The 23,724-nt window shown below is 38.4% G+C and overlaps 1 protein-coding gene across 1 annotated transcript in view; it reads right to left on the bottom strand.

Moving 5' to 3' along the window:
- fndc5a (fibronectin type III domain containing 5a) overlaps positions 1-23,724 on the bottom strand; it is a 95,946-nt gene that overhangs the window by 20,499 nt on the left and 51,723 nt on the right. Inside the window, exons 2-3 of the mRNA XM_048557802.2 lie at positions 21,963-22,078; positions 18,009-18,201 (exon numbers count right to left, since the gene is read on the bottom strand). Coding sequence (XP_048413759.1) covers positions 18,009-18,201; positions 21,963-22,078 — 309 coding nt within the window. The remainder of the gene's footprint in view (positions 1-18,008; positions 18,202-21,962; positions 22,079-23,724) is intronic.

Genomic DNA, 23,724 nt, shown 5'->3' on the forward strand with positions numbered 1-23,724 from the left:
TGATGACTCTGTCAGCATGGTTACTATGCTAAAGTTTAGGACCACTTCCCATGAAATGATTTTCTACTGATGAGGTGCTTTCTTTCTACCCTGATCATTTTAACTTTCGAGCTAAAGGGCAACATTTCCCATAAGAAAATTTCAAACCGTCCTGCACTTGAGAATATATCGCAGAAATTTACATGAGAAGCATGATTAAAAGCAACAATTTTCATCTTGCTGGCATCTGTCCATGGTAGAAATTTCAAACACAATGCTCCTTTTAAATTTTTTTCAATGTTTTCTTCGCCTGAATAATATCTTCCATCTTGGGATTTTTCAAAATTGTACTCAACTCCAATATTTCAAAATTGACATCTGGCCTGGTTAGGGTGTCTAGCCAACTCAGCTATCCAATTAGACCTCTATTCCTTCATTTCAATTTTGGAAGCTACTGCACCTTTTTTTGATGTCCTATTGGACTAAAGACAATTGGGTTAATATTTTCCAAATAATATTGCTGATGTAAAGTGACATTTGTTACATCTTGCCTAGTTTCCAAGACAATGTTCTTAAAAGCAAAAAAGTCTGACTTCCAATTTTGAATTTGGCCTCAGGTCCATTTGTCGCAACATTTGCAAACTCTCTGCTCCCACCCCACAAAATTTCATCTTGGTGATTCATAAAAATGTCTGAAGTTGGCACTCAATGTCAGTAACACATAGAAGGTTCTTTGTTAAACCGAAGACAGCCCAATTTTAATAACACAGATTTTGCGATGAAAAAGCAAACTCTGGAGGCATCATTCAGGCCATATGCTCATTTCTTTAAATTCCAGAATGTCGTCATTGCATTTGACGTCTCTTTTTGGACAGTGAAGAAAAGCTTCCCTGTTGAGTTGATCTCTTTACAGAAATGCAGTTTCAGCACCAATTGATCTACACACCCAAAGTTTTGTTGCTGATAAAGCCAAGAAATTTTTCAAAATTGCATTTCTTGCAATGAGTGAATCTGCTTTACTCTTGATCCCGAAGTTTTACTTTATCCTCATAATTCCAAAAAGGAGATATGTTTTCTGTGCATATCAGCTTATGTGAGAGGGCTGTTTCTCCCCTATTTTACACCTCAGTGCGCATCACAAACTTTCTCTGGCTTTGTAGTACTTGTTGTTTGGTATCTTTTATTAATTTGTCTTCTAGTTTGTTCGTAGCTCTAAACATTTCCAGATTAATTGAGCTTTTGCTGCTGTTGGTATCTTGCCTTCTAGCTCTTTCCAGAGGCTTCTGTTTGACATTCTGCTCGTGTTAAAAGGATTTTTTTCAATGGTTTATGATCTCTTCACGAGGAGTGTTCACTCCCGAACAGAGTATTTGATATTACACTGTTTTCTTACCTGCAATTTATATTCCGTGTTTATTATAATAGAAGGAATGGAGGCACCTGGGAAAAGTTATTGGTAAAGAAGGAAAAATAATAGTTTGTGCAGTATGATTGTTCTGGTGCATTCTGCAAGGTTACGTGGTATGAATTAAAAATTTACAGATTCTGAAAGAGTTATAGAAAATAGAGTGGAGCTAGATCCCTCTCAGATCCACATGTTACACATCTGTGAGGATCAAATTGTCACAATTGACATGAATATTTCATGTTCCTGATCCATGGGCCTAACCTTTTGCCCCTCATTCAACTTTTGTACATTCCAGTGGAGCTTCCTATTCTACTTATAGTTACTGCATTGACTTATCTCTTCTAGTTAATATTTTACTTCATTATCCATTTTTGGTAGCTGTTCTTTGGGATCAATTACTACCTTGACTACTGGAATTGATCTGTTCGTCATTAGATAAATTCAATTGTAGCAGTTTGATCCTCATAGCTATGTAACACATGGAGCTCAGAGGTACCTTGCTCCTCTCTATTTTCTATAACTTTTTCATAATCTGTAAATTTTTAATTCATACCATGTAATCTTGAAGAATACACCTGAATAGTTGGTTTCTTTGTTGGACGCTTATTTTTCCACCTTTATGCCTAACTTTCCCAGGTCTCTCCATTCCCTCCTTTCAAAATAAACCATATTTCCCATATTGAAACTGGTTTCCGATGGCCTTATCTTGTATGTTAGGGCTTGCCAAATTCTTTGACACTTTGGCTTTTCTGATAACTGCATGCAGTGTATTCAAATACTTTGAAAAAGCAGAACTAATAGTAACATCTTCCTGGGTTGGAGACTTTTCACTTAATACTGATGGAACTTTAGGATTCCTACCACAAAATAACTGATTGCGCTATGTCCTCCCACCAGCTGCAACAAATAATACTCAGGTACTCAGCCCTTCAAACCTGTTCTGCAATCAGTAAGATGATGGCTGATTTGATTTTAACTTCTGTCTGCATCCTTGCATGTCTGTGATAATCTTACACCCATTGGTAATCAAGAATCTATTAATCTCTGATTTAAAAATATTTGAAGCTGCTGCGTCCACTGCCTTTTGAGATGAGTAATTCCCAAAGACTCTTAACTCAGTAAATGTTTACTCATCGCGGCCTTAGATGGTGGCCCTCTCATATTTAAACCATGATTCCTCGTTCTAGATTCTCTCGCAAGAGAAAACCTCCTTTCATCATCCAGCTGGAGAAGGCCACACAGGATTTTAGGGGTTTATAGTATGTACGCTTAAGCAAGTACAGATAATGACATAGTTTGGCTGATCTGCCAAACTTTTGCAAACCATTTTGTGTATTATTGCATGGTTCATTTCATAACCAATTGGCAAAAGGACCTGCTGCTGCTGGATTCATGATTACTGCATTCATATTCACACACGTAGAAATGAAGTCATCAATAGAATACACCCACTACTATCGGTGAGAAACCCAGTCGGCAGTCCAAATCCAGTCCCTACACACTTATCCACTACTTCAACCATAACTATTTCTCATCTGTACAATATATTATTGTTGACTGACAAACTGTGGCTAAATCTACAAAATGTATTTTTTTTAACTTTATCCCATACCTATAAATCCACTGCTACTACCTCACTCAAATCTCTTGTTATAAGCTATGACAATGTTTTTTGATTTTTTTTAACAAATCCCACACTTGTCACTTATGTCTCCCATAAACTTATCATTATCCACATCCCTTATGCATGCATCCTTTACTAAAATGTTTAAATTTGAAAGGATAGTTAGGCAAATTGCTTCCGTAATTTTAATACAATTGACATTTTATCTTCTGTATTTTCACCCCCTGACATTAAAAACACTTGTTAAGTTTTTTAACTGAACAGACTGTGTACCATTTAAGAAGTCCAATAGTGTCTCAATTGTGTAGATTGCAAATTTCCTGTTTTTCCAAATAGCTTAGCTTTGTCATTTTCTAAATCTACTTTAATCTGTGCTTTTTTCATTGATGGCCGAGTTAATAGCAAATCTATTTCACTAGACACTGCATCCACAAAAATAAAATGATTGTTTCTGGTTATTTTGCAAGTAACAACCAATCTTTTCAAAGATTCTTTGTGTTATCATCCCAATACCTGAAACTGGTGGAATTCTCAAATTCTTTCACTTTTTCCTGACCATCTTAGCAAGTCTATTTCAGACACTGCAGACATAAATCCACTCTCTAATACTGTATAATTGAAAGAGTCCACAACCAACCCACTAACTACTGAGCTGAAACATCTGGTGACCAATAAAGTGTCCTCTCTTTGATCTGTGTCTCCATCTTTCACCTCCAAATTTTTCATTTCACTTTAGTTCAAATACTTCATTATATCTTTGGGACAGTTTGTGAACTGCACCAGAATCATGATTGACTACATCCTCAACATTCCTGGAGTACATTCACTTATTGTAAATCCCAAAATTATTTTCTCTTAGAACTATTAATTATCATTTCCAACATTCCTGGAGTTCATTCACTTATTGTAAATCCCAAAATTATTTTCTTTGAGAATTATTAATATAATTTCCAATCTCATTTCTATTTGTTACTGTTCTCATTTCATGCTGTCAATTGTGACCTACGTTAGACAATCTCACCAATTTGTTACCATTGTGTCCTTCATTTTCTGCCATATCGCTGATAGCCCTATTTGGATGCAATTGAAAAGTATTTTTTCAGTGCTCCAGCATGTGCTCTAAAAGTGTGTGTATCTACAAATTTGATACCCATCAAAACTAAAAATCTGTCCACACTTGATACCTTGATCCTTTGGCACAGCTCAATTGATTAAATGCCAGAAACAAAATCAAATTGCTGGAGAAACTGAGCATGTCTGGCAGCATCTGTGGGGAGAAATCGGAATTAACATTTATGGGTTCAGTTGCCCTTCTTCAAAACCTAAATGCCAGCATGATAGTAGAATTTCAAAATAAATTCCAATTCTAACTTCTGCAGCCTTGTCCAACATCTGAATTCCATTCTGTACACTTGCATGGTACTATCGTCAGTCTTCCTTAGTTTGTCAAAGCCTAACTATGCATAAGCAGTCAAGAGATCATTTATCCAAATCTTCAACCATGCTTAAACCATCAGGTTTCAAGTCTGAAGAAATCTTTTCTCCTATCTTGCTTCTGTGTGGTAACAAAAGTGTTAAGGGCATACTTTGCTTCCACTTTGGTAAAGAAGTAACCCAGGTCCACATCATTAATTTCATTCTTCTACTGGCCATTGAAATCATTTTTAAAAAGCTGGGGTGGGTTATCATACCCTGAAACTTTACACTTTGATTGAACCATCCACTGCCACAACTGTATTTGAACAGAATCTGAGTCCACATATTTAGTGAGAGCTTTATTTCAGTTAACCACACTCCATAAAACTCACACACCCGATTACTAGTTCCCCAAATTTATACATTCAATTAAGACAAAGCAAATGTGTCCGTTAACCTGTCTCTTTGTTCAGTCATTCCTTCAGATCATATTAGGTAATGAGCTGGGGTGTGATTTCTTTTAATCTGAGTTCGAGTCAGGTTGTTTAGGAACTTTGCATAGCTTGACTAAATGTTTTCACATTTGTATTGACTTCAGGAGCAGTGGGGCATGAACTCCAGCTCAGTTCCCCAGTGAACTGTTGCCATAAAAGCTCACATTTGTAAATGTATTGCTACTTTACATTATCACCTGGTTGATCGACAAGAATGGTATGAGTAGCTACAAGAACCAATCTACACAGACTACCCATCCTTCACACTGTACCATGTTAGAACCTTACTCAAGAGAGTGCAGATCTTTCCCTAATGCCTTGCATTGTGCAACATTGAGCCATTGTTCAATTGGGAACTGTAACATGCTCGAAAGTCTTCAAATGGTTGAAAATGTTAACTTTTATTGAACAATGCCTAAAATGAAGAACAAACAAACAAAAACAGCCGCTGTTGCTTCTGGGAAAAAAAAAACAGGGACAACTTACCTTTTGAACAATGACATATTTACAGTCAATGAATGATAATTGCATCCAGTTCTCAAACACTGGAACCAAGTGTCAATTTGGTCCTGTCTGGATTGTTGTGCCTAATGCTGCAATGCCGTATCATGCTGAAGGTGATGTTTTTCCACCACAGCGTCCTCATCTTCCTCCCTTTACAACTGCTACTGGTCTCCCCCCTTGGTGCACATTACATCCTCTCTCTCTGCCTGTTCCAGTTGCACAGTACAATGTATGCTAGGATTATGCAGCACACTGTGGCTGAATGTAATGTGATGCTCCTCCAAATCTATATGTTCTTTCCTTCCTTGCAAGCTATGGCATTTCCCCTCTAAGAATAAACAACAATTCCAGCTCCTTCTAAACTGAAAGCAGACTAATAGTCTTCAACGTTTATACATAAACATGTAGCCACATAAACAGTGGTTACAAGAGCAGGTCAGAGGCTAGGAATACTGTGGCCAGTAACTCACTTCCTAACTTCCCAAAACCTACCACCATCTACAAGGCACAAGTCAGGAGTGTGACGCAATATTCCCATTTTGCCTTGATGGCTGCAGCTGCAACAACACCCAGGAACTTGATGCCATCCAGGGCAAAGTAGCCTGCAAGCCCATATCCACAAGCATCCAGCCCCTTCACCACCGATGCTCGAAAGCAGCAGTGTATACTATCTACAAGACACACTGCAGAAATTCAAAAGATCCCCCCGACAATACCTTCCAAACCAAAGGCCACTTCCTCTCAGACGAACAAGGGCAGTAGCTACCCGGAACACGGTCACCTGCAAATTTCCCTCCAAGCCTCTCACCGTCAGACTTGGAAATATATCACCATTCCTTCACTGTCGCTGGGTCAACATCCCGGAATCCTCTCCCTAAGGATCAACCTACAACGTGGAAACTACAGCAGCTCAGGAATTCAGCTTGCCACCACCTTCTCTACAGCAACTTGGGACGGGGAATATGTACTGGCCAGCCAGTGATGCCTACGTTCACTTGTAAAACTCTCCCAATGGAATCAAATACTCATTATCACTGCAAGGATTTCCTTTCACACTGGTTTAAAGAGCATCATGGCTCTAAAAGTCTGGCATGTTCATCATGAAACCCTTCATACGCATAGACCAAAAGCTGCACACCACTTGTTCAAAATACAAATTATAAATAAATGATATTTAAATATATATAAACTACACACTTTATATCTCACAAGTCAGTGGTAAAGCTTCACAAATTGCTTCACCACAGACTCAAAGTCCTCTGTTGGGAACTACCAGGGTTAATGAAGTGAGATATTTCACTGTCCATTTTTTACTCGCAAATATGCTACAACAGTGAGCAAGCCAAACAAAAGTATAAGGTGTATGTCAGCATTTAGTAATTCTGCCAAAGCTTAACAACTGTGTGGCACATGGAATATTTAGCTTGCAAGCAGATGCATTCTGGGACTCTGCTCTTATTTTTGACTTACTGCTACTTATATTGGATTTATTATCAGGTCTTTGTTTTCCATTAGTCTTTCAGAAACTTGTCATTGAGTTAGCAAAAGGTTGAAAATCATCTTGAGTTTTTAAAGTAGAGTTCTTTAGCTGTGGCTTTCCCAACAATGTTCCCCTCTTATAGTGAATTTGTTTTGCTGCTTTCTCTCACTGTTTATCTTGCCTCTATTGTCTCCCTGGTGACTGAACCTATTGAACTCTGACCGTTATGTGCATAAAACCTTAGTTCACAAATAATGATATTATGTAGAATAATGGTCCATCTAAAATCAAGGAAACATTTCATTATGACTCAGCATCAATTAATTGGGTATATTCCAATAACAACTGTTTCTCTCAATATACTTAATTAGCCAGCAAATCTGTCATAATCTAATAACTGTCTACTTCTAGTCAAAATATCAATGAGTTGAACATAAGACTAAACATATATCTGATATAGTGTAACACTTCACTGGGGTAGCACACTGAAAATCAAGCCCTACTGTTCCCTGCTTGTAACAAAATTAAAGATTTTATAAAAATATGCAATTCCCTAATTTATCTGTCAGTTTGGTCCTGAATTAACAGAAAGTACAGATGAGGTTTCTGTACTTAACATGAATTGCTATTTAGAGCTATTGAGCCATAGATTCATAGCATGGAAACAGACCTTTCAGTCCAACCTGTCCATGCCAACCAGATATCCTAAATTAATCTAGTCCCATTTTCCAGCACTTGGCCCATATCCCCCTAAACTCTTCCTATTTATACACCCAACCAGATGTCTTTTAAATGTTGCAATTGTACAGGGCTTCCTCTGGCAGTTCATTCCATATCCACACCACCCTCTGGGTGAAAAAAAATCCCTTAGGTCCCTTCTAAATCTTTCGCCTCTCACCTTAAACTTATGCCCTCTAGTTTTGGACTCCCCTAGCTTGGAAAAAGACCTTGATCATTCACCCTATCCATGCCCCTCATGAGATTCTAGCTGCTCTGTTGGCATACAATCCTATTAATTATAAAAATCCCCCTGCAAACACATACAGACAGACACAGATGAAAACATTTTGATGTTATGACTGGAAGGAATAACCAGGAAGGGAGTTGAATTGTCCTTGTTCTCAGGGTTTGCTCAGGCGATCCTTTCAGTTTGCCAGGACTTGCTGCTCCTCAATCTCTTTTCTCCATGTGCTTTCAGTTACTTACTGAAGGCATGAGCAATTGATTCACAATTTATTAGGTCTCTGACTTATCAGTTGAAAGCAACAGCTCACAAAAACTGGCGAGGGGAAAATAAACCATCTTCCATCAAACTTTAGTTATAATTTTACTGCAGAGAGAAGGACAACAAGTGTCTCTCCAGAGGTCCAAAATCTTCTGCCTATCTCATTGACAGCCAAAAGCTGTTAGGTTATATGGAAGACTCATCATACAATTGTTGCCAAGTAGAATATCTTTGTCATTAGCAATTACATATCAGCCTACAGACCAATCAGCTACCAATGAAATCTCATTTTATACACAACCCCCAGTGCCAGTTCATCTGCAATGAAACTTTCCCTATTGGTTGAACAAACAACAGCTTGAACAATAAGCGATGGTGGTTTGCTTTTAAGAAATGCAGCAGTAATTCCTGCCTCAAACCTTGGGTTTTAAAATAGTCCAGTTCCCATTTCAGACCACAGACAAAAATCCAGAAAAATAAAAAGATAGTCTTAAATTGTACTGGTTTTATAGGTGACTGTTATGGGAAATTGCTGGCACCATAATAAGTCCATAGACAAAAGAGTTCAGATGGTTCATTTATTATTGGCTGTGGACTTTGAGTTATTGGCTTTCAAAGTATTGAGACTCAAAGTTACAAGTTACCACACTAGGTCAACAGAGTAAGATGACACATGGTTTCATGCTTGCTATCACATACACATTTCACTCATTCGGCGTGCTGTTATTTAACACCTACATATTGTAATCAACAAAATATCCTTAGTGAAAATAATTAATTTACCAAATAGAAGACATTGAGAAAGTGAATTTGTGAGAGAGTGAAACTCTTAAAAAATTGCCACGGGAAAGAGATCTTTGAACAAAAAGGTCTTTAGATATAATGAAAGAGAACTATTTCCTCCCTTTTCTTTTCTGGAAGGGCTAGCCTGGGCTCAGTTTAAAGACTTAATCTAGACTGTCACATCAATGGTATACACTTCTTTTCAGCAGCCTGTCAGGATTGAGAATGACTTGCCGTAATGTAGTCCAACGGGTTTGATGGACATGGCTGGTAAGTCCAATGCATGATATGTGCTATGTGATGGACAGGTAGTGCTTGAAGAATCAGTCAAAATGCTAAGTCATTGTGCACTCTCTTCAACACCTTGATTTTGTCTATGTGTACTCCTGACAAAGTCTCTAGTTTGGTACTTTCTTGAATAAACCTTCTCCATTTTGCCCTGTCACAAGCTAGGGACTCCTTTGAGTCAGCTGGCATGTTTCATCTCTTTAGCCATCCCTGAAGCTACTCCATTGTTTTTCTGGAGATTTCATGCAATGACTGAGTTCTGTGTTGAAAAGCTGCTTTGGGAGCCTGGTGTCAGGTGTGTAAGCCACATTGTCTACCCAGAGGACTGCTTTCAGTGTTTAATGCCTTGATGCTGGTATGTTAACTTTGGAGAGGACACTTTTGTTGGACTGTACTCCTTGCCATTGGATTTGAATAGTCTTACAAAGGGAGAATTCATAACACTTCTTCCATGCTTTGATGTGCTAGCTGTAGGTTGCTCAAGATTATGAAGCATATGGGAACACACTATTCACAGCTGCCCTTTAGGATCACAGTCTTAGATTTGAGATCCTGGTCCCCAAGTATTCTTTTCTCCACTCAACCTAAGGCTGACCTGGCACATTGGAAGCAATGATGATTTTGTCGTCTGTGCCTTCGTTAGGACAAGGCTCGCAAAATACAACAAATGGTCTCCATTTTCCATAAAATCACTGATATTAATTAAAAGGGTGGGGGAGAGATAGGTGTAGAGGGGAGGTGAATGGGAAGGGAAGGTGTTGTATTTTGGAAGGTGGTTGGAAGAGGTCCTTTGTTTTCTGGATGTTTAATGAGATGCCCACGAGCACCAGCTGAAAATTGAAGTTCATTGACAGAAGGGCGGATTGATTTTGCTTTTGAGTGGAAAGTGACATAGGTTGACTAGTTTCCTATCTATTCTATAGATTATAATGACTCCTTTGGGTACGTTGCTGGATGTTAGATGCAGCATTGCAATGACGAAAACGCAGAAGAGATTGGTTCAGTAGCACAGCCTTGCTTGACCCCAGTCTTCATTGAGATAGCATCTGCAGTGATTCTATCGAGGAGGATCACAGCTTGTAAGTTATTGTGAAGTAGGCAGATGTTGGTGACTTCTGTGTAGTACCTAATGATGTCGCATAGCCAAACATTAACAAGATATTCAATTAAGTGACAACATGTCCTCTCAAGTATGTGTAAAGAACTCATGATATTCTGTGAAGAACGACAGAACATTTATCTCTTAAGTGATACCTAGAACAGATTATATTGTCATTTATCTCATTGCTTTTTGAGAGACAATGTTGTGCTGAATTTTCCCTACTAAACAACAGTTATTAAAGTTCAAATATACTCAGTTGGCTATGAAGGGCTTGGGATGATGTGAGGTAATGAAGACAATTTCTGTTTTTGTGTGAAATAGCTCTAACCACACTTAGCTATTCAATCCTAAAATGCCTGATTTTTCTTTACATTTTGAATGTTGAGGGTTAATTAATGACCTCTTACCTTAAATAAATTCTGTACATTTTGTAATGAAGCAGGGGTTTTGATCCTGCTCCCCCTGCCCGATAACTAAAAACAAAACACCCAGAAATGATTGCTTCTCCTCATGATCTATTAAAAGAAGTGCACAAAGTGATATAACCTGCCTCTTACCCCCTCATTTTATTATGTAGGGGAAGTTAAATGAAATGAACTAATGACAGTTACCCTATAATCCACAAGTAACTATTTATCTAACAGTGAACAAATTAACAGAACTGCTAATAAATTGAACAATTCCCGTTTAATTACAAACTATTCCTGAATAAAGCAAAAATGTAATGGTATGCTGTTCCAAACTTAATTTCTCAAAATTACAGCCAGGATACATCTTCCAGAATGCTCCACATCCTCTCCACTAATACTTAGTCTGGAACACCTTTCCCCATCAAATTCTTGTGTCAGGAACACCTCGCTTTGTCAACTTCTTGCCTCAGGAACATTACTCAAGAGCAGATGTACACCTTTATTGAGATGATGGTTTTCTGAGAGCTTAGAGAATTCTGAGACAGTCAGTGATTTTCTGTTTAGAGCTGATGGATTGTTAACTCGATTGGATGGGAGTTGCTCTCACACTGATTTTCAAATGCCTTTTTTTAACATCCTTGATGATCTATTTTTCCTTACACTAGGATTAGTCCTAGGTTGTCAAAGCCATCAGATTTAAATTTAATTGGTAATAAGTTTCTAAGTTCCTGGCTAAAATCAATTGGCTGATTTTCAAAACAGTTGCCATAATAACAAAATAAACTATTGCCTGGGTTGCTAACCACACAACCTTTCAACAATTTCAGGAGTTCTCCGTGCACCTGCATTTAAAAAAAATCTCTATGCCTAGAAAAACACATAATCTTTTAAACAGACCACACACTCTTCTGCACACCACCCCCACCTATCATTTTACAGCATCAAATTCTAACACCTTGCCTTCCAATCCATGAATGCTCTACTCAACTTCGCTACTCTTTGTAATCAATGTTATGCATCTCATAGGATCTGATTGGCTTTGTCCTGGAGTCTTAAAGAGATGGCTGCAGAGATTGTAGATGTATTAGTTTTAATTGCGGCCACAATCAAATCAGCCATGATCTGTTGAATGGTGGAGCAGGCTTGTTGGATCAGATGGTTTACTCTTGATCCAAACGTGTATGTTTGTACATAAAGCATATTTCTTTTTTAAAAAAATCTCCTACACCACATACAGGTCTCCTTCCTTTCCCAGCCATTTCTGTTTCCTGGGCAGTCTACGACTGATGGGAGAGTCTAAAAATTACAGCCAATGTTCAGCTGTGAACTTAACAAATGCTTCCACACCTGAAAGCTGGTAGAAGTTTACAGTTTTCTCTCACAAATTCAAATAATATGGTGGGTAAATAAAAAACAAAACGTACTATATATCTGTTAACTAAAGGTATACATTTTATGGGCAATGCTGGGTTATATTAGGTCAGCAATGACCTCACTGAACAATTGACAGGCTCAATGGGCTTAATTGTCTATTTCTGTTTCTATGCTCCTGGATAATAGCACAATGACTGAACCTGGTCTCTGATTTAGTACATTAATATAGCTTTTGACAAAAATTCAATCAGAACGGCCTAATAGAGTCAGATTTACAGCATGAAAACAGAAACTTTGGTCCAAGCTGTCCATGTTGACCGGATATTCTAAATTAGTCTAGTCTCATTTGCCAGTATTTGGCCAATATCCTTCTAAACCCTTGCTATTCATATACCCATGCAGATGCCTCTTAAATGTTGTAATTGTACCAGCCTTGTAGCTCAGTCCATACACGCACCAGTATTCATTTGTACAGATTTGTTAAAGTTAAAGCAGTAACACAATTCTTACATTGTGTTCAGTCTCTAAAGTAAAACGGGATTTGGATTTAGTATAGTTAATGACTTACAACAATACTCCTGTCAGTTCACAGTTGTCAAGATTGGAATGTCATAAATGGAGTTTGAACTGGGACTCGTGATTAGCCTATGTTGGTGACATGCACGTGCAATGATTGATGTAAGAACAGCAGACATTCTTTATTCTTCTATTTAAACACTTTGAATGAATGCTGTGGGGTATCGCTATATGTATAATTAATACATTCGTCTGAAATCCTGTCTTTGTTACTTTAGAGATAGTAGGAACTGCCGATGCTGGAGAATCTGAGATAACAAGGTGTAGAGCTGGATGAACACAACAGGCCAAGCAGCACCAGAGGAGCAGGCAAGCTGATGTTTTGGGTCTGGACCCTTCTTCAAAAAATTGTTATTTTAGTTTGTTTAAGGAATTTCTCTAAGATACAAAGTCAAAAATCATGGAAATGTTAAGTAGTTTTACAGTAGCATTATTACAAGCTTATGAGTTCAAGCAGGAGCATTAAATATCATTCATATTCAGAGTATAGCCATTGTTTAGATTGCCTCTATATTAATAACAATTACTATTTTATCATTAATCAATATTGCTTTCAAATGAAAAGCCTCATTGTATCGGGGATTTGCCTTTCAATGAATTCTGAAAGACTTCCATTTTACTAGATCAATTAAGGAACAATAGTGCAGGTGACTAGGCAGAGGTAAGACATACCATATTGCTGATTGCAGAAGCAGCTTATTAAATTGTGATTGCTTAAACGTGTGTAAAGAAATGAAGTGATTATGTGAGATCTATAGAAAGTATTAAAATATTGTACACTGCATTGAATCTTAACGGTGTCAACTTATTCTGTTCAATTCAGGCTCACAATGTGACCATCTAATTGATTACTGTACTCATTCAGCTATAGCCTGCCATCTTCCAGCTCCACACTGTGTTATCTCTGACTCCAGCATCTGCAGTTATTACTATCCTCAGTACATACTTTGTTTGATATCAGTATTTCTTTGATCATTCAGACAGATTATAGAATACTCACAAGGTTTGTAAAATGTATGTGAGCATTGGCTAAGTTGGTACCTGTTCCATCTTTGAGTCGGAAAGTTCTTATTTACCCACGTCAAAACGGAGCAGAACAATCAAACAGATTTTTTGGTGCAGTATTGAAGGAATGCTGCACTGTCAGAGATGCACATCTTCTACATGGGATGGTAAAGTTTCATCTGCAATCTCAGGTGGACAGAAAAGATTCCACAGTACTATTTTGAAGTAGTAAAGTTGTGCCTAGTGGCCTGGCTGATAATTATCCCTTAATCATCATTACAAGAACAGATTACCTGTCCATAATCACATTGTGGGAGTTTGCTTTGCACAATTTGGCTGCTGTGTTTCCTACATTACAATAGTGACTGCACTGGAAAAGTATGTCAGGGCTATAAACAGTTTGGGACATTCTGTAGCCATGAAAGGCATTAGATAAATTCGAGTCTTCCTTTTGAAAAGGATTTATAGTAGATTTTGCAGAAAAGAGACTGTTAGATTCTTGCAGTACCTCCTGGATGGCAATTATTTATTTTACAAGAGTTTGCAATGGCATATATATTTTTACTGTGCAACCTAATTAAATATAAAATAAGTTTTGAACAAATCTTTATTATTAACAATATAAAAATACACAGATGAAATGTGCAAAACAGTGACAGTAAATGTGCTGCTGAAACATCAGTGGACCTGTTTTGACCAGTTATAAATTATTCCACTGCTTTGTTGGAAATTCCTTGCAGAATATTTTCCTTATCACTACTGCAGCTCAATGTTAATGTAGCAGGATTCAGAGCAGGTGGGGGAAATTATTCCCCTTACTGGATGACACCAGAGAATGCCAGTATAAAGGTGATAATGGGAACTGCAGATGCCGGAGAATCCAAGATAACAAAGTGTGGAGCTGGATAAACACAGCAGGCCAAGCAGCATCTCAGGTATCTCACCCTCTGATGAAGGGTCTAGGGTCTAGGAAACGTCTGCTTTTGTGCTCCTGAGATGCTGCTTGGCCTGCTGTGTTTATCCAGCTCCACACTTTTTAGCCAGTATAAAGGTGATTGCCAAAAGCTCCAGAAGTGACATGAGCTAAAATGTTTTTGCAGCAATTGATTAGGATTCTGAGTGCCCTGACTAACAGTGTGAAAGATGAAGATTCAAAGTGAAATGAAAAAAGAAATGTTTTCCGAGCTATTATGTAAGGGACTGAAGAATTTGGGACTAACTGAGTTGCTCTCACAGAAAGCTGGCATGTACACAATGAGTTGAATGGCATCTTTCTGTGTTGTAAAAGTTCTATAATTCACAGGCTATGGCAGCAGTGTCAATTGACAATCACAAAAACAAGATAGGTAAAACACTAACAGTCATCTCTGTATGTGACACACAAGAATCGTTGCTGGCTGGGTTTGGCAACGATGAATGCAGTTTAATATTTAATGGTAAGCTAGAAAAAGAATATTAAATTACATTATGCATGGTGTTAGGCAGAGCAACATTGGAGGGTATGGTAGGCTAATGAAAGTGGTTTTACTGGCAGTGTAAACCATTATTAATGCAATTGCCAATGGTGTTGTGGGAGAACATTGCTTCAGTTTCTATCATGTAAGTCTAACAGTGTTCTGTACTGAATGCAATGAAAAGTTGAACAATTGACGTGGGTCCGAGATGTGAATGGGTCAAAACAGAGCAGACACTCCCTTTATCTGTAATGTGTTGATCTCTCAGCTGACATGACACTTTAGTGAAGTTGGTGCACATGATGAGGCTGATGCAGAAGCTGAATGAATGATGGGAACATGTCTGTCATTATACATGGTGCAGAGCATCTCACTGTGGAGAAGTGTGCACAGGGCTTACATGCAGAGTCTACCACTGACAACTTTGAGAGTTGCCTTTCAATCTTAGTGTTTCTGATTTGGGCCATTTCCACTCAGTGGTGTGTGCCTAGATGCTAGTGGGATGTTGGTCACAGTGACTGCCTTCTAAAGAAGTGAAAATGAATGCAGGAGGACTAGAGCCAATGGTAAGCTCAGGAACAGCCACAAATTGCCACAAAAGCCCATGTAGTGTCCACCTCAGGAATAAGTTGTAGCCAGAACCCCTCAACATGCGCAAGATCCGCAGGAGTGCCAGAGGTTTTGATTCTGTAAATGGAACTGGGCTGGATACTAGAGTGGGATCTGAGGGCTACAGGATTGGGAGACCATCCTCTCCTGACGGCTGTGAAGGTGACAGCCACTCAGAACACCTATGTGACATGCTCCTTCCAAGGTTTGACAGGTGAGCTATGTGGGAACTCTCAGCCATGCTCCCATAAATTCATCAGTGACTGATAACATTGGGCAAGATCACACCAGGTTATTTTGTTTCCTGATGACAAAGTCAGGGTTGAAGTCTGGGGGCTGTAGCATTTGGAAAATGGCTGGTTTTCTCCAGGAGCAGGTTGCAATTGACTACACATGTGGCATATCACATTGTTGCAGAATTCATCATTGGGAAGATGTTACATTTCATTAAGGTTCAGGCGATCTGTGATCTCCATTACCACTTCTTGGAGAGTGTGACCACAACCCTGGCTGTTGTCATAGCTCTGACATCCTGAAGCACTCACATGTATCTGGGCATGTGAAGGTCCAGGTGCCTTACAAAGATGATTCCTGAGGACAAGGGCTACCCATTGTGACCTTGACTTATGAGACATTGCGCTGCCCTCTGATTGACGTAGAGTGCAGTACAATACTGCCCCTGCTACAACCATGGCTGTGGTGGAAACAGATGCTAGGGCTGCTACAGATGTCAGTTTCACCGGGGGCATGACCTCCAGTATAATCTGCACAGTCTGTGTTGCATCACCCTGGTAGGATGTGCTCTGCACAATTGAAGCAGGCAAGGAGGCAATGTGTTGGATGCCAAGGAACTGGGAAAATGGGAGCAGTGTTTTAAGGAGAAGGACAAGGATGCTCTCCTTGTGCATGAAAGAGCTCAGCTGCACTGGGCACTGCAAGTCAAACAAGACCTGGATGACACACCCAGTTCCTATGTATGAAAGCTGGGTGCACCAAATTTTCATGAACTCTACACACGTCTTTTGTCATCATCCCAGTATTTGGTTTGCACTGTGGGGCTAAATGGCAGCCTCTAATGGTTTTGTAAATAAGGCATTATGTTTGCAGTGGTCTGATTGGTTGCATGTATGTGATGTTCGCCTTGGACATTTAGGGCAGAATAGCAGTGACTTAGAGAGAGTCTTCAAGTGGGATGGAAAGGTAAACTGTGTGGCCTGGTGCAGTGATGAGGGTGAGAGAATGGGTTGTATGATAGGGGTAATGTCAGCCAAGTGACTGTGTCATGACCAGTGTGCCTTTGTGGCTGCTATGTCATAGAGTTGCTAGTGAGGGGCAACACTGGATTGCCAACACTTGTTTGGGTGTACGGGAGCCTTTCAGGGAAAGCACAGGGGATGCTACTCTCTCGATGGATATTTGGTGAGTTGGTCTGGGAACTATATGTTGTAAGATGGATCTAGAATTGGACATAATGGAGGTCATGGGGGAGAGGCAAGTAGTTAATTAGACCCGTCCATCAAGAAATCTCACTAACCTTCATGGAGCAAAACCCTCCCAGAAGTCTGACACAACTCACACTGAGCCAAAATCACAAGATTCAGGCTCACGTCTCTATCCTCACAGAGGGCATATCTGATGCGAATTTTTTTTTTATTTGCTGATGGTGCATCAGTAATAAGGGCTAATAAAAAAAAACTTCTGGTGATGTAGAGTCAATTATCAAAATGAATTTATAAAATATTTAAATTGCACATACAGAATGGTATTAAAAATATTTGTGGATTATTTAGAACTGCAATATTCACTTGCAGAATACAACCAGGAGCCAGATTCTATTTCATAGTCATGAAGTTATACAGCACAGAAAGAGACCCTTCGTCCAAATGATTTGTGCCGACTAGATATCCTTGACTAAATTAGTCCCATTTGCCAGCATTTGGTCAATATCCCCCTTAACTATTTCCCATCATGTGCCTATCCAGATGCCTTTTAAATGTTGTAATATGCCAGCCTCTACCATTTCCTCTGGCATACATGCAAAACTCTCTGTACGAAAAAGTTGCCCTTTATAAATCTTTCTCCTCCCACCTTAATCCTATACCCTTTGGATTTGGCCTCCTCTACCTTGGGGAAAAGACATTGGCTATTCACCCCATCCATGCCCCTCATGATTTTATAAAACTCTATAAAAGTCAGCCCTCAGCCTCCGATGCTCCAGGTAAAAGCAATTCTATTGGTCATAAGCCATTCTATTAAAGCACTTCAATTTAGCATTACCTTTTGAAGCTGATTTCTCAGCTTCCTTTGGGGTCCAGAAGGAGATAGGGTCACTTGCTGGGCTCACGCCACTCAAGCTAATTGACTGCACATGGACAATGTACTCAGTGTTCTCCTCCAAGTCCCACAACACACAGGAACGAGTTGTAGTATTCACTTCCTGGATAAGGCGAAGCATTCGCACATCCTTTTTCTAAGAATACAACATACACGTTAAGCTTAAGTGAAAACATTATATATTAAACACTTGCAACAAAATCCATTGATAATACATTATTTGAGATTGAGAATTTAGAGACACTTCCTTAATGCTAGCGAATACTGTAGCCATGTGATTAATGCTCTGGGTAGATTGAGATTGCAGAATTGAAATAGTTTGCAAGATGAGGGGAGACTAGGAACAACGGGCTGAATAGAGAACAAAGTTTTAACTTGTTCTTTGTAAATATTTTTAATCTAAAGTCTGATTGATCTCTCATAATTTTCACTGATAAATATAATATACGTAACCAAAAAGGTTCTAGTGCATTTAAGTTTACATTTCTCACATAAACAGATAGCCATAAGCAGCTGTATGCTAAATGAAGACTTGTCAATAACAAAGTTTATGCCAATGTGCTGGTTACTTATTTCATCTTAAAGGTGACTGCAATTTACAGCTGTCCCTTCAGTGTTCTTCATTGCTTTCAGTTATAGCAACATCTTTCACCGACACCTTGACCCTCCATGCCCTGTTAAACTTACAGTTTTTTAAAATGAATCAGGCTGTTTAAATTCTCATTCAAAACTTTCCACCACAGACAAGGGGGCATGAGACTCCTAAGATTACAGTGTGACAAATAATAAATATTCTAAAATGTCAAGAACTTAAGACATATCAGTTTAAATATTTGATCTCCATTAATTTTGATTGTGTTTAATTACAGCTTCATGAAAAAAATGTTATCATCACACTCCAGAGGGGCTAACAATATAATAATTGACTGAGATTAATTTATTTGCATCTGTTTCCTGACTGCGTAATGCTGTTATGGTAAATACATAAAATAAGCTCAAAAAGATAGTTAGAGTATTAACTATTAATTATTATCACCACATTCCTACTTACTCATTTAGATTTCTCTCCCATACAATTCAAGGAAATGAAGGCCTCTTGCAGCTGATTACATGATCCATTAATGTTATCATACCACAAAACAGAATCCTAGGCCATAAAATTGATTAACTTTTGATCTTTATTGATGTAGTGATTACATCTGAAGGACGAATAGATCATGTACTGGTGAGTTTCTACATAATGTCTGAATATTCTGGAGGATGAATGCTGTAGGACTGGCTACGTCTGCTGGCATTTAGTTTGGACTGATCTGGGGGTCATCACCATGAGCACGTTCTCAGTGCCCGAATCTTGAGAGAGGAATATTTTCCATACTCAGGCATGCATTGGGATAGATGACTCTAATGAATCAAGGAAGGAGGAGAAGTCCAGATGTTGGGCTCAAAATGTTGAAGAAAATGGGTAAAATGGAAGTCCCATTGGAGATTCAGATATTTTTGAATTCTACAGGTAGATCAGTTTTCTTCAGGGTGTTGCTGTCTCTTCAAATGCATTTCTGCCTTTTGGGCTACTTCAATAGCAATCCTGCTTGATACTTCCCTCTTGTCGTTTCCCACTGGGAATAGACACCACAGTAGGAAGATAGGTTACTGCTGAGTCACATTTGCAACGATGCTGTGACAAGTAGTTTAGAATCATAAAGAGGAATTAAAATGCATAAAGAATCTGTAAATAGAGCTAAATATTTTTTGTTGCAACAATGTTACATATGTGTTAATGGGGAGAGAGCTTAAGGCTTTGAGAGTTAAGAAAAATTTTGCTAAGTTATGCTTTCACTGTGCAATAAGAAAGTACAAATAATGTGGATAAATGTGTGCACAGTTACTCAAACAGAGGCATATATAAAGTTCAAGGAAAAACTGAAAGAATGGTGGAACCTGGATATCAGAAACAAAAGTTGCTGGAAAAACCCAACAGGTCTGGCAGGAAGTATGGGGAAAAATCAGAATTAATGTTTTAATTCCATTTTAATTCAGTAACTCTGAAGTTCTGAAGAAGGATCCCTGGACCCGAAAAATGAACTCTGATTTCTCTCTGAAGCTGCCAGACCTGCTGAGTTGTTCCAGCAATTTCTGTTTTGCTTTTGATTAAGTTAAGAGCATTTTCCAGGAAAAGTGCATTCAAATTATTTATGTGTGTGGTTGGTGTCTTTATTTTAGGGCATAACTTAAATTTCAACTTCTCTACAGAAACTTCATAAAGCTCCATCAGTCATCTTTTTCTGTGTTCAATGTGTATAACAGAGATGTCATTGTTATTTCAGGACCTGCAATTGATTCCAGAAAAAATGTGTCATATTAAGTATATCACTTCATTGACAGTACTTATTGGAATACTATCAAATGCTAGTGAAACATCCTCCCCAGCAGGCAGTGATAATGGGAACTGCAGATGCTGGAGAATCCGAGATAACAAAGTGTGGAACTGGATGAACACAGCAGGCCAAGCAGCATCTCAGGAGCACTCTGATGAATGCTCTCTGATGAAGGGTCTAGGCCCGAAACGTCAGCTTTTGTGCTCCTGAGATGCTGCTTGGCTTCCTGTGTTCATCCAGCTCCACACTTTGTTATTTCCCAGCAGGCAGTTATTTTACACTTGAATTCTTCAAATTTCTGCATCTTTCTAGTATATTCATTGCTTTTCCTGTCCCCAAGCCATCTATTTGCTAATAGGTGAGCCAGATGTTGTAGGATGTCAACTGCTGTCTGGTTACTGTAATTGTCACTTCATTATTCAATTTGAAATGTGCTATGTGCAGCAAGGTGAGTTCTAATTTTCTCTTCCCGTTTCAATAAGAATGCTTCACCATCTTATGGATTGCTTATGCTCTGGTAAATTTCACCCAGTGAAGATAACTGAAAGAGTATTGTTGACCATGAATTGAAAACTAACTTTTCTGAATAGGGTGCAAATTTGCCACATGATTTGCATACATTCTAACATAGACATTGGCAGTTTGTTTACAGTTGAGCTTGCCTCAATTTTTAATAGCACATATAGCAGTTGCAAGACATAAAGCTGGAATACTTTGTTGTTTTAGAAAGCACATCTTGATATCAAGCAGCATCTTAAGTTTGAAACTAATATTAGCAATAACAGAATGTCTAAGTCAAACTGTAGAATTCAAAAGCAGAGCTGATTTTATTATTACAATTTTTGTTATATTTCACTGGAAGATCAGAACAGAGAAGCTTTGTTCAAGAGCTTGAAAACAAATCTACTACATTTATCTTATTTAATATTAGTTATTCCAGCTTACAACCATCCAGGCTTACACATGAACCCGGGTCCCTGATCATATTGAAAATATGATCATTCTTAAATCTAGCAGATCTGTGGGCTTACCAAGTTTTGCCCATCATTTTTGCTAAGGTTCATTGCTCTGGTGTTTGGACCATAAGTTGATTAATAGAACTTGTACAATGCAATGCATAAAAAATCATAGCAACTTTATTCAGGCAATGTTAAATTAGCAATATCAAATACACTAGACACTTCATACATGCAGCGTCATGCATACCGCAAATGACCCTCAATCACAATACACCTATAATCTTTACTTAGGTTGTAATTTTAGGTCCTTATTAAATAATAATAAAATGTGATTTATTTTGCTGGGTTATGTCATGCTGTAACATTCTCAACATTCGGAGGATTCAGTATATCAAGGTGCACATTGTCTGGTTTTTATTAAATCAGAACAAAATTCTATTGAGATATGATGATATTTCTTGCTTTTTTCACAGTATAAATAAGGCATTGAGGAACAGTTGCAATGCAGGAATGGGCAGAATTAGAACAAAAAAAATGTACTGATGAAGCAAATACAGTAATACCTGCTGCGATATAGCATAACCAATAACAGCATCTCCATCAGGAACCTCCCATGATACCACTGCTGAGTTGGCCTGCAGCTGTCGGACTGTGACATTGACGGGAGCTGCTGGTATGTCTGTAATTGGAGAAAGGAAACAAATTAAAACAAAATCTCTTCACACTTTCTGCTTGTAATTTGTTTTAAAGATTCCCATGTGCTGATCTCGAGAATTTTAATTTTCAAAACCTCCATCTAAATTAAATTGTTTTTGTTTCTTTCTCTATTCTTGCCATTTGAGGGATGGCAGGTCTTGAGAATTAATAAATTCAACGTCAGATAGCGCAATACAAATACATCACACACTCCCTTTAAACTTACTCTTGGTCTTCAAAGAGCACCTTGGCTGTGATGGTATGACATTTCCATTTGTCACACTGTCAGACTCCAAGTAAAATTGCTAAGTCAGTGTCCTATTTGAAAGCAATTTTTATTTGACTTAGTCTTCCTAAGCATGTCTCATTTATCAAAAGGAAATTGTATAAAATGATATATGTTTAGGTTTCCTGCTGACAGTATCAAAATTACTTATAGATTGCGATCTGATCAGTAATTCACAAAACAAGTCCTTGCAGTCCAAAACAAACTGATGCTTTCATGACATGAAAATAGAAAAGTTTCAGACAATTTCTTTTTGACCCTTGCCATTTAAGTCAGAATAGACTTTTCATTTTGAAAAATATTGTTTAAATTTTAGCAGCACAGTGGTTTGTCAATTAACAAATGATCGAAATACGGTTCAAAGATATACATTTTCATTAAAAAGACACATCAGAATCATCTGGTGGATTAGCTGCTATTTCACTCCTAGTCAGTCAATTGAATCTTTTGACATACAAGTGGAACAAACTGCAACATTACAGCACAACTTAAAGGCCCCATTCATCCTTGCATTGTTAAATTAGGCATAACTTTCAACGCTGCTTCATGAAAGAACACCAAACAAAAAGAAAATTACCAATGGCAGAAAAGCAGACAAGATTGTTTAAAAATGTACTTTTTAAAAACACTGGACGTATAGGGACTTTCTATTGATAGATTCATTAAATACTTCTACCAACCTTCAGAAAGATCATATCCATTGTGCGTTTGCAGAACCAATCATTACAACCTACTGGTTGGGTAGAGTGCTACCACAATCCTCCTTTCTATTCTCTGCCTAAGACCGATTGATTAATTTTATTGTCATATGTACTAAAATACAGTGAAAATCTTTGTTTACGAGCCGTACAGCAAGCAAAAGATGTATAGATCAAAAAGACTTAGAGGCATACAGGTTACATTGCAGGTTACATTATTTGAGGCTAGAATCCATTCAACAGTCTGATAATGACCGGAAAGAAGCTGTACCCGAACCCACTTTTGCATGTGTTCAGGCTTCTGTATCTTCTGCCTGATGGAAGAGGTTGTAGGAAATCATTACCAGGGTGTGATGGCTCTTTGATGACATTGGCTGCCTTTCCGCGGCTGCGAGCCACATAAATGGAGTCCATGGATGGAAGGTTGGCTTCTGTGATAGTTGGGGCTATGCACACCAGCTTCAATAGTTTCTTACAGTCCTGGGTAGAGCGGTTACCATACTAGGCTGTTATGCATCCGGATAGTATGCTTTCAGTGGTGTATCTGTAGAAGTTGGTGAGGGACCATATGGACAGGCCAAATCTCCTGAGCCACCTGAGGAAAAAGAGGCTTGTTGTGCCTTCTTGACTGTTGCATTTACATGG

The sequence above is a fragment of the Stegostoma tigrinum genome, chromosome 24 (assembly GCF_030684315.1).
Source record: "Stegostoma tigrinum isolate sSteTig4 chromosome 24, sSteTig4.hap1, whole genome shotgun sequence".
Lineage (NCBI taxonomy): Eukaryota > Metazoa > Chordata > Chondrichthyes > Orectolobiformes > Stegostomatidae > Stegostoma > Stegostoma tigrinum.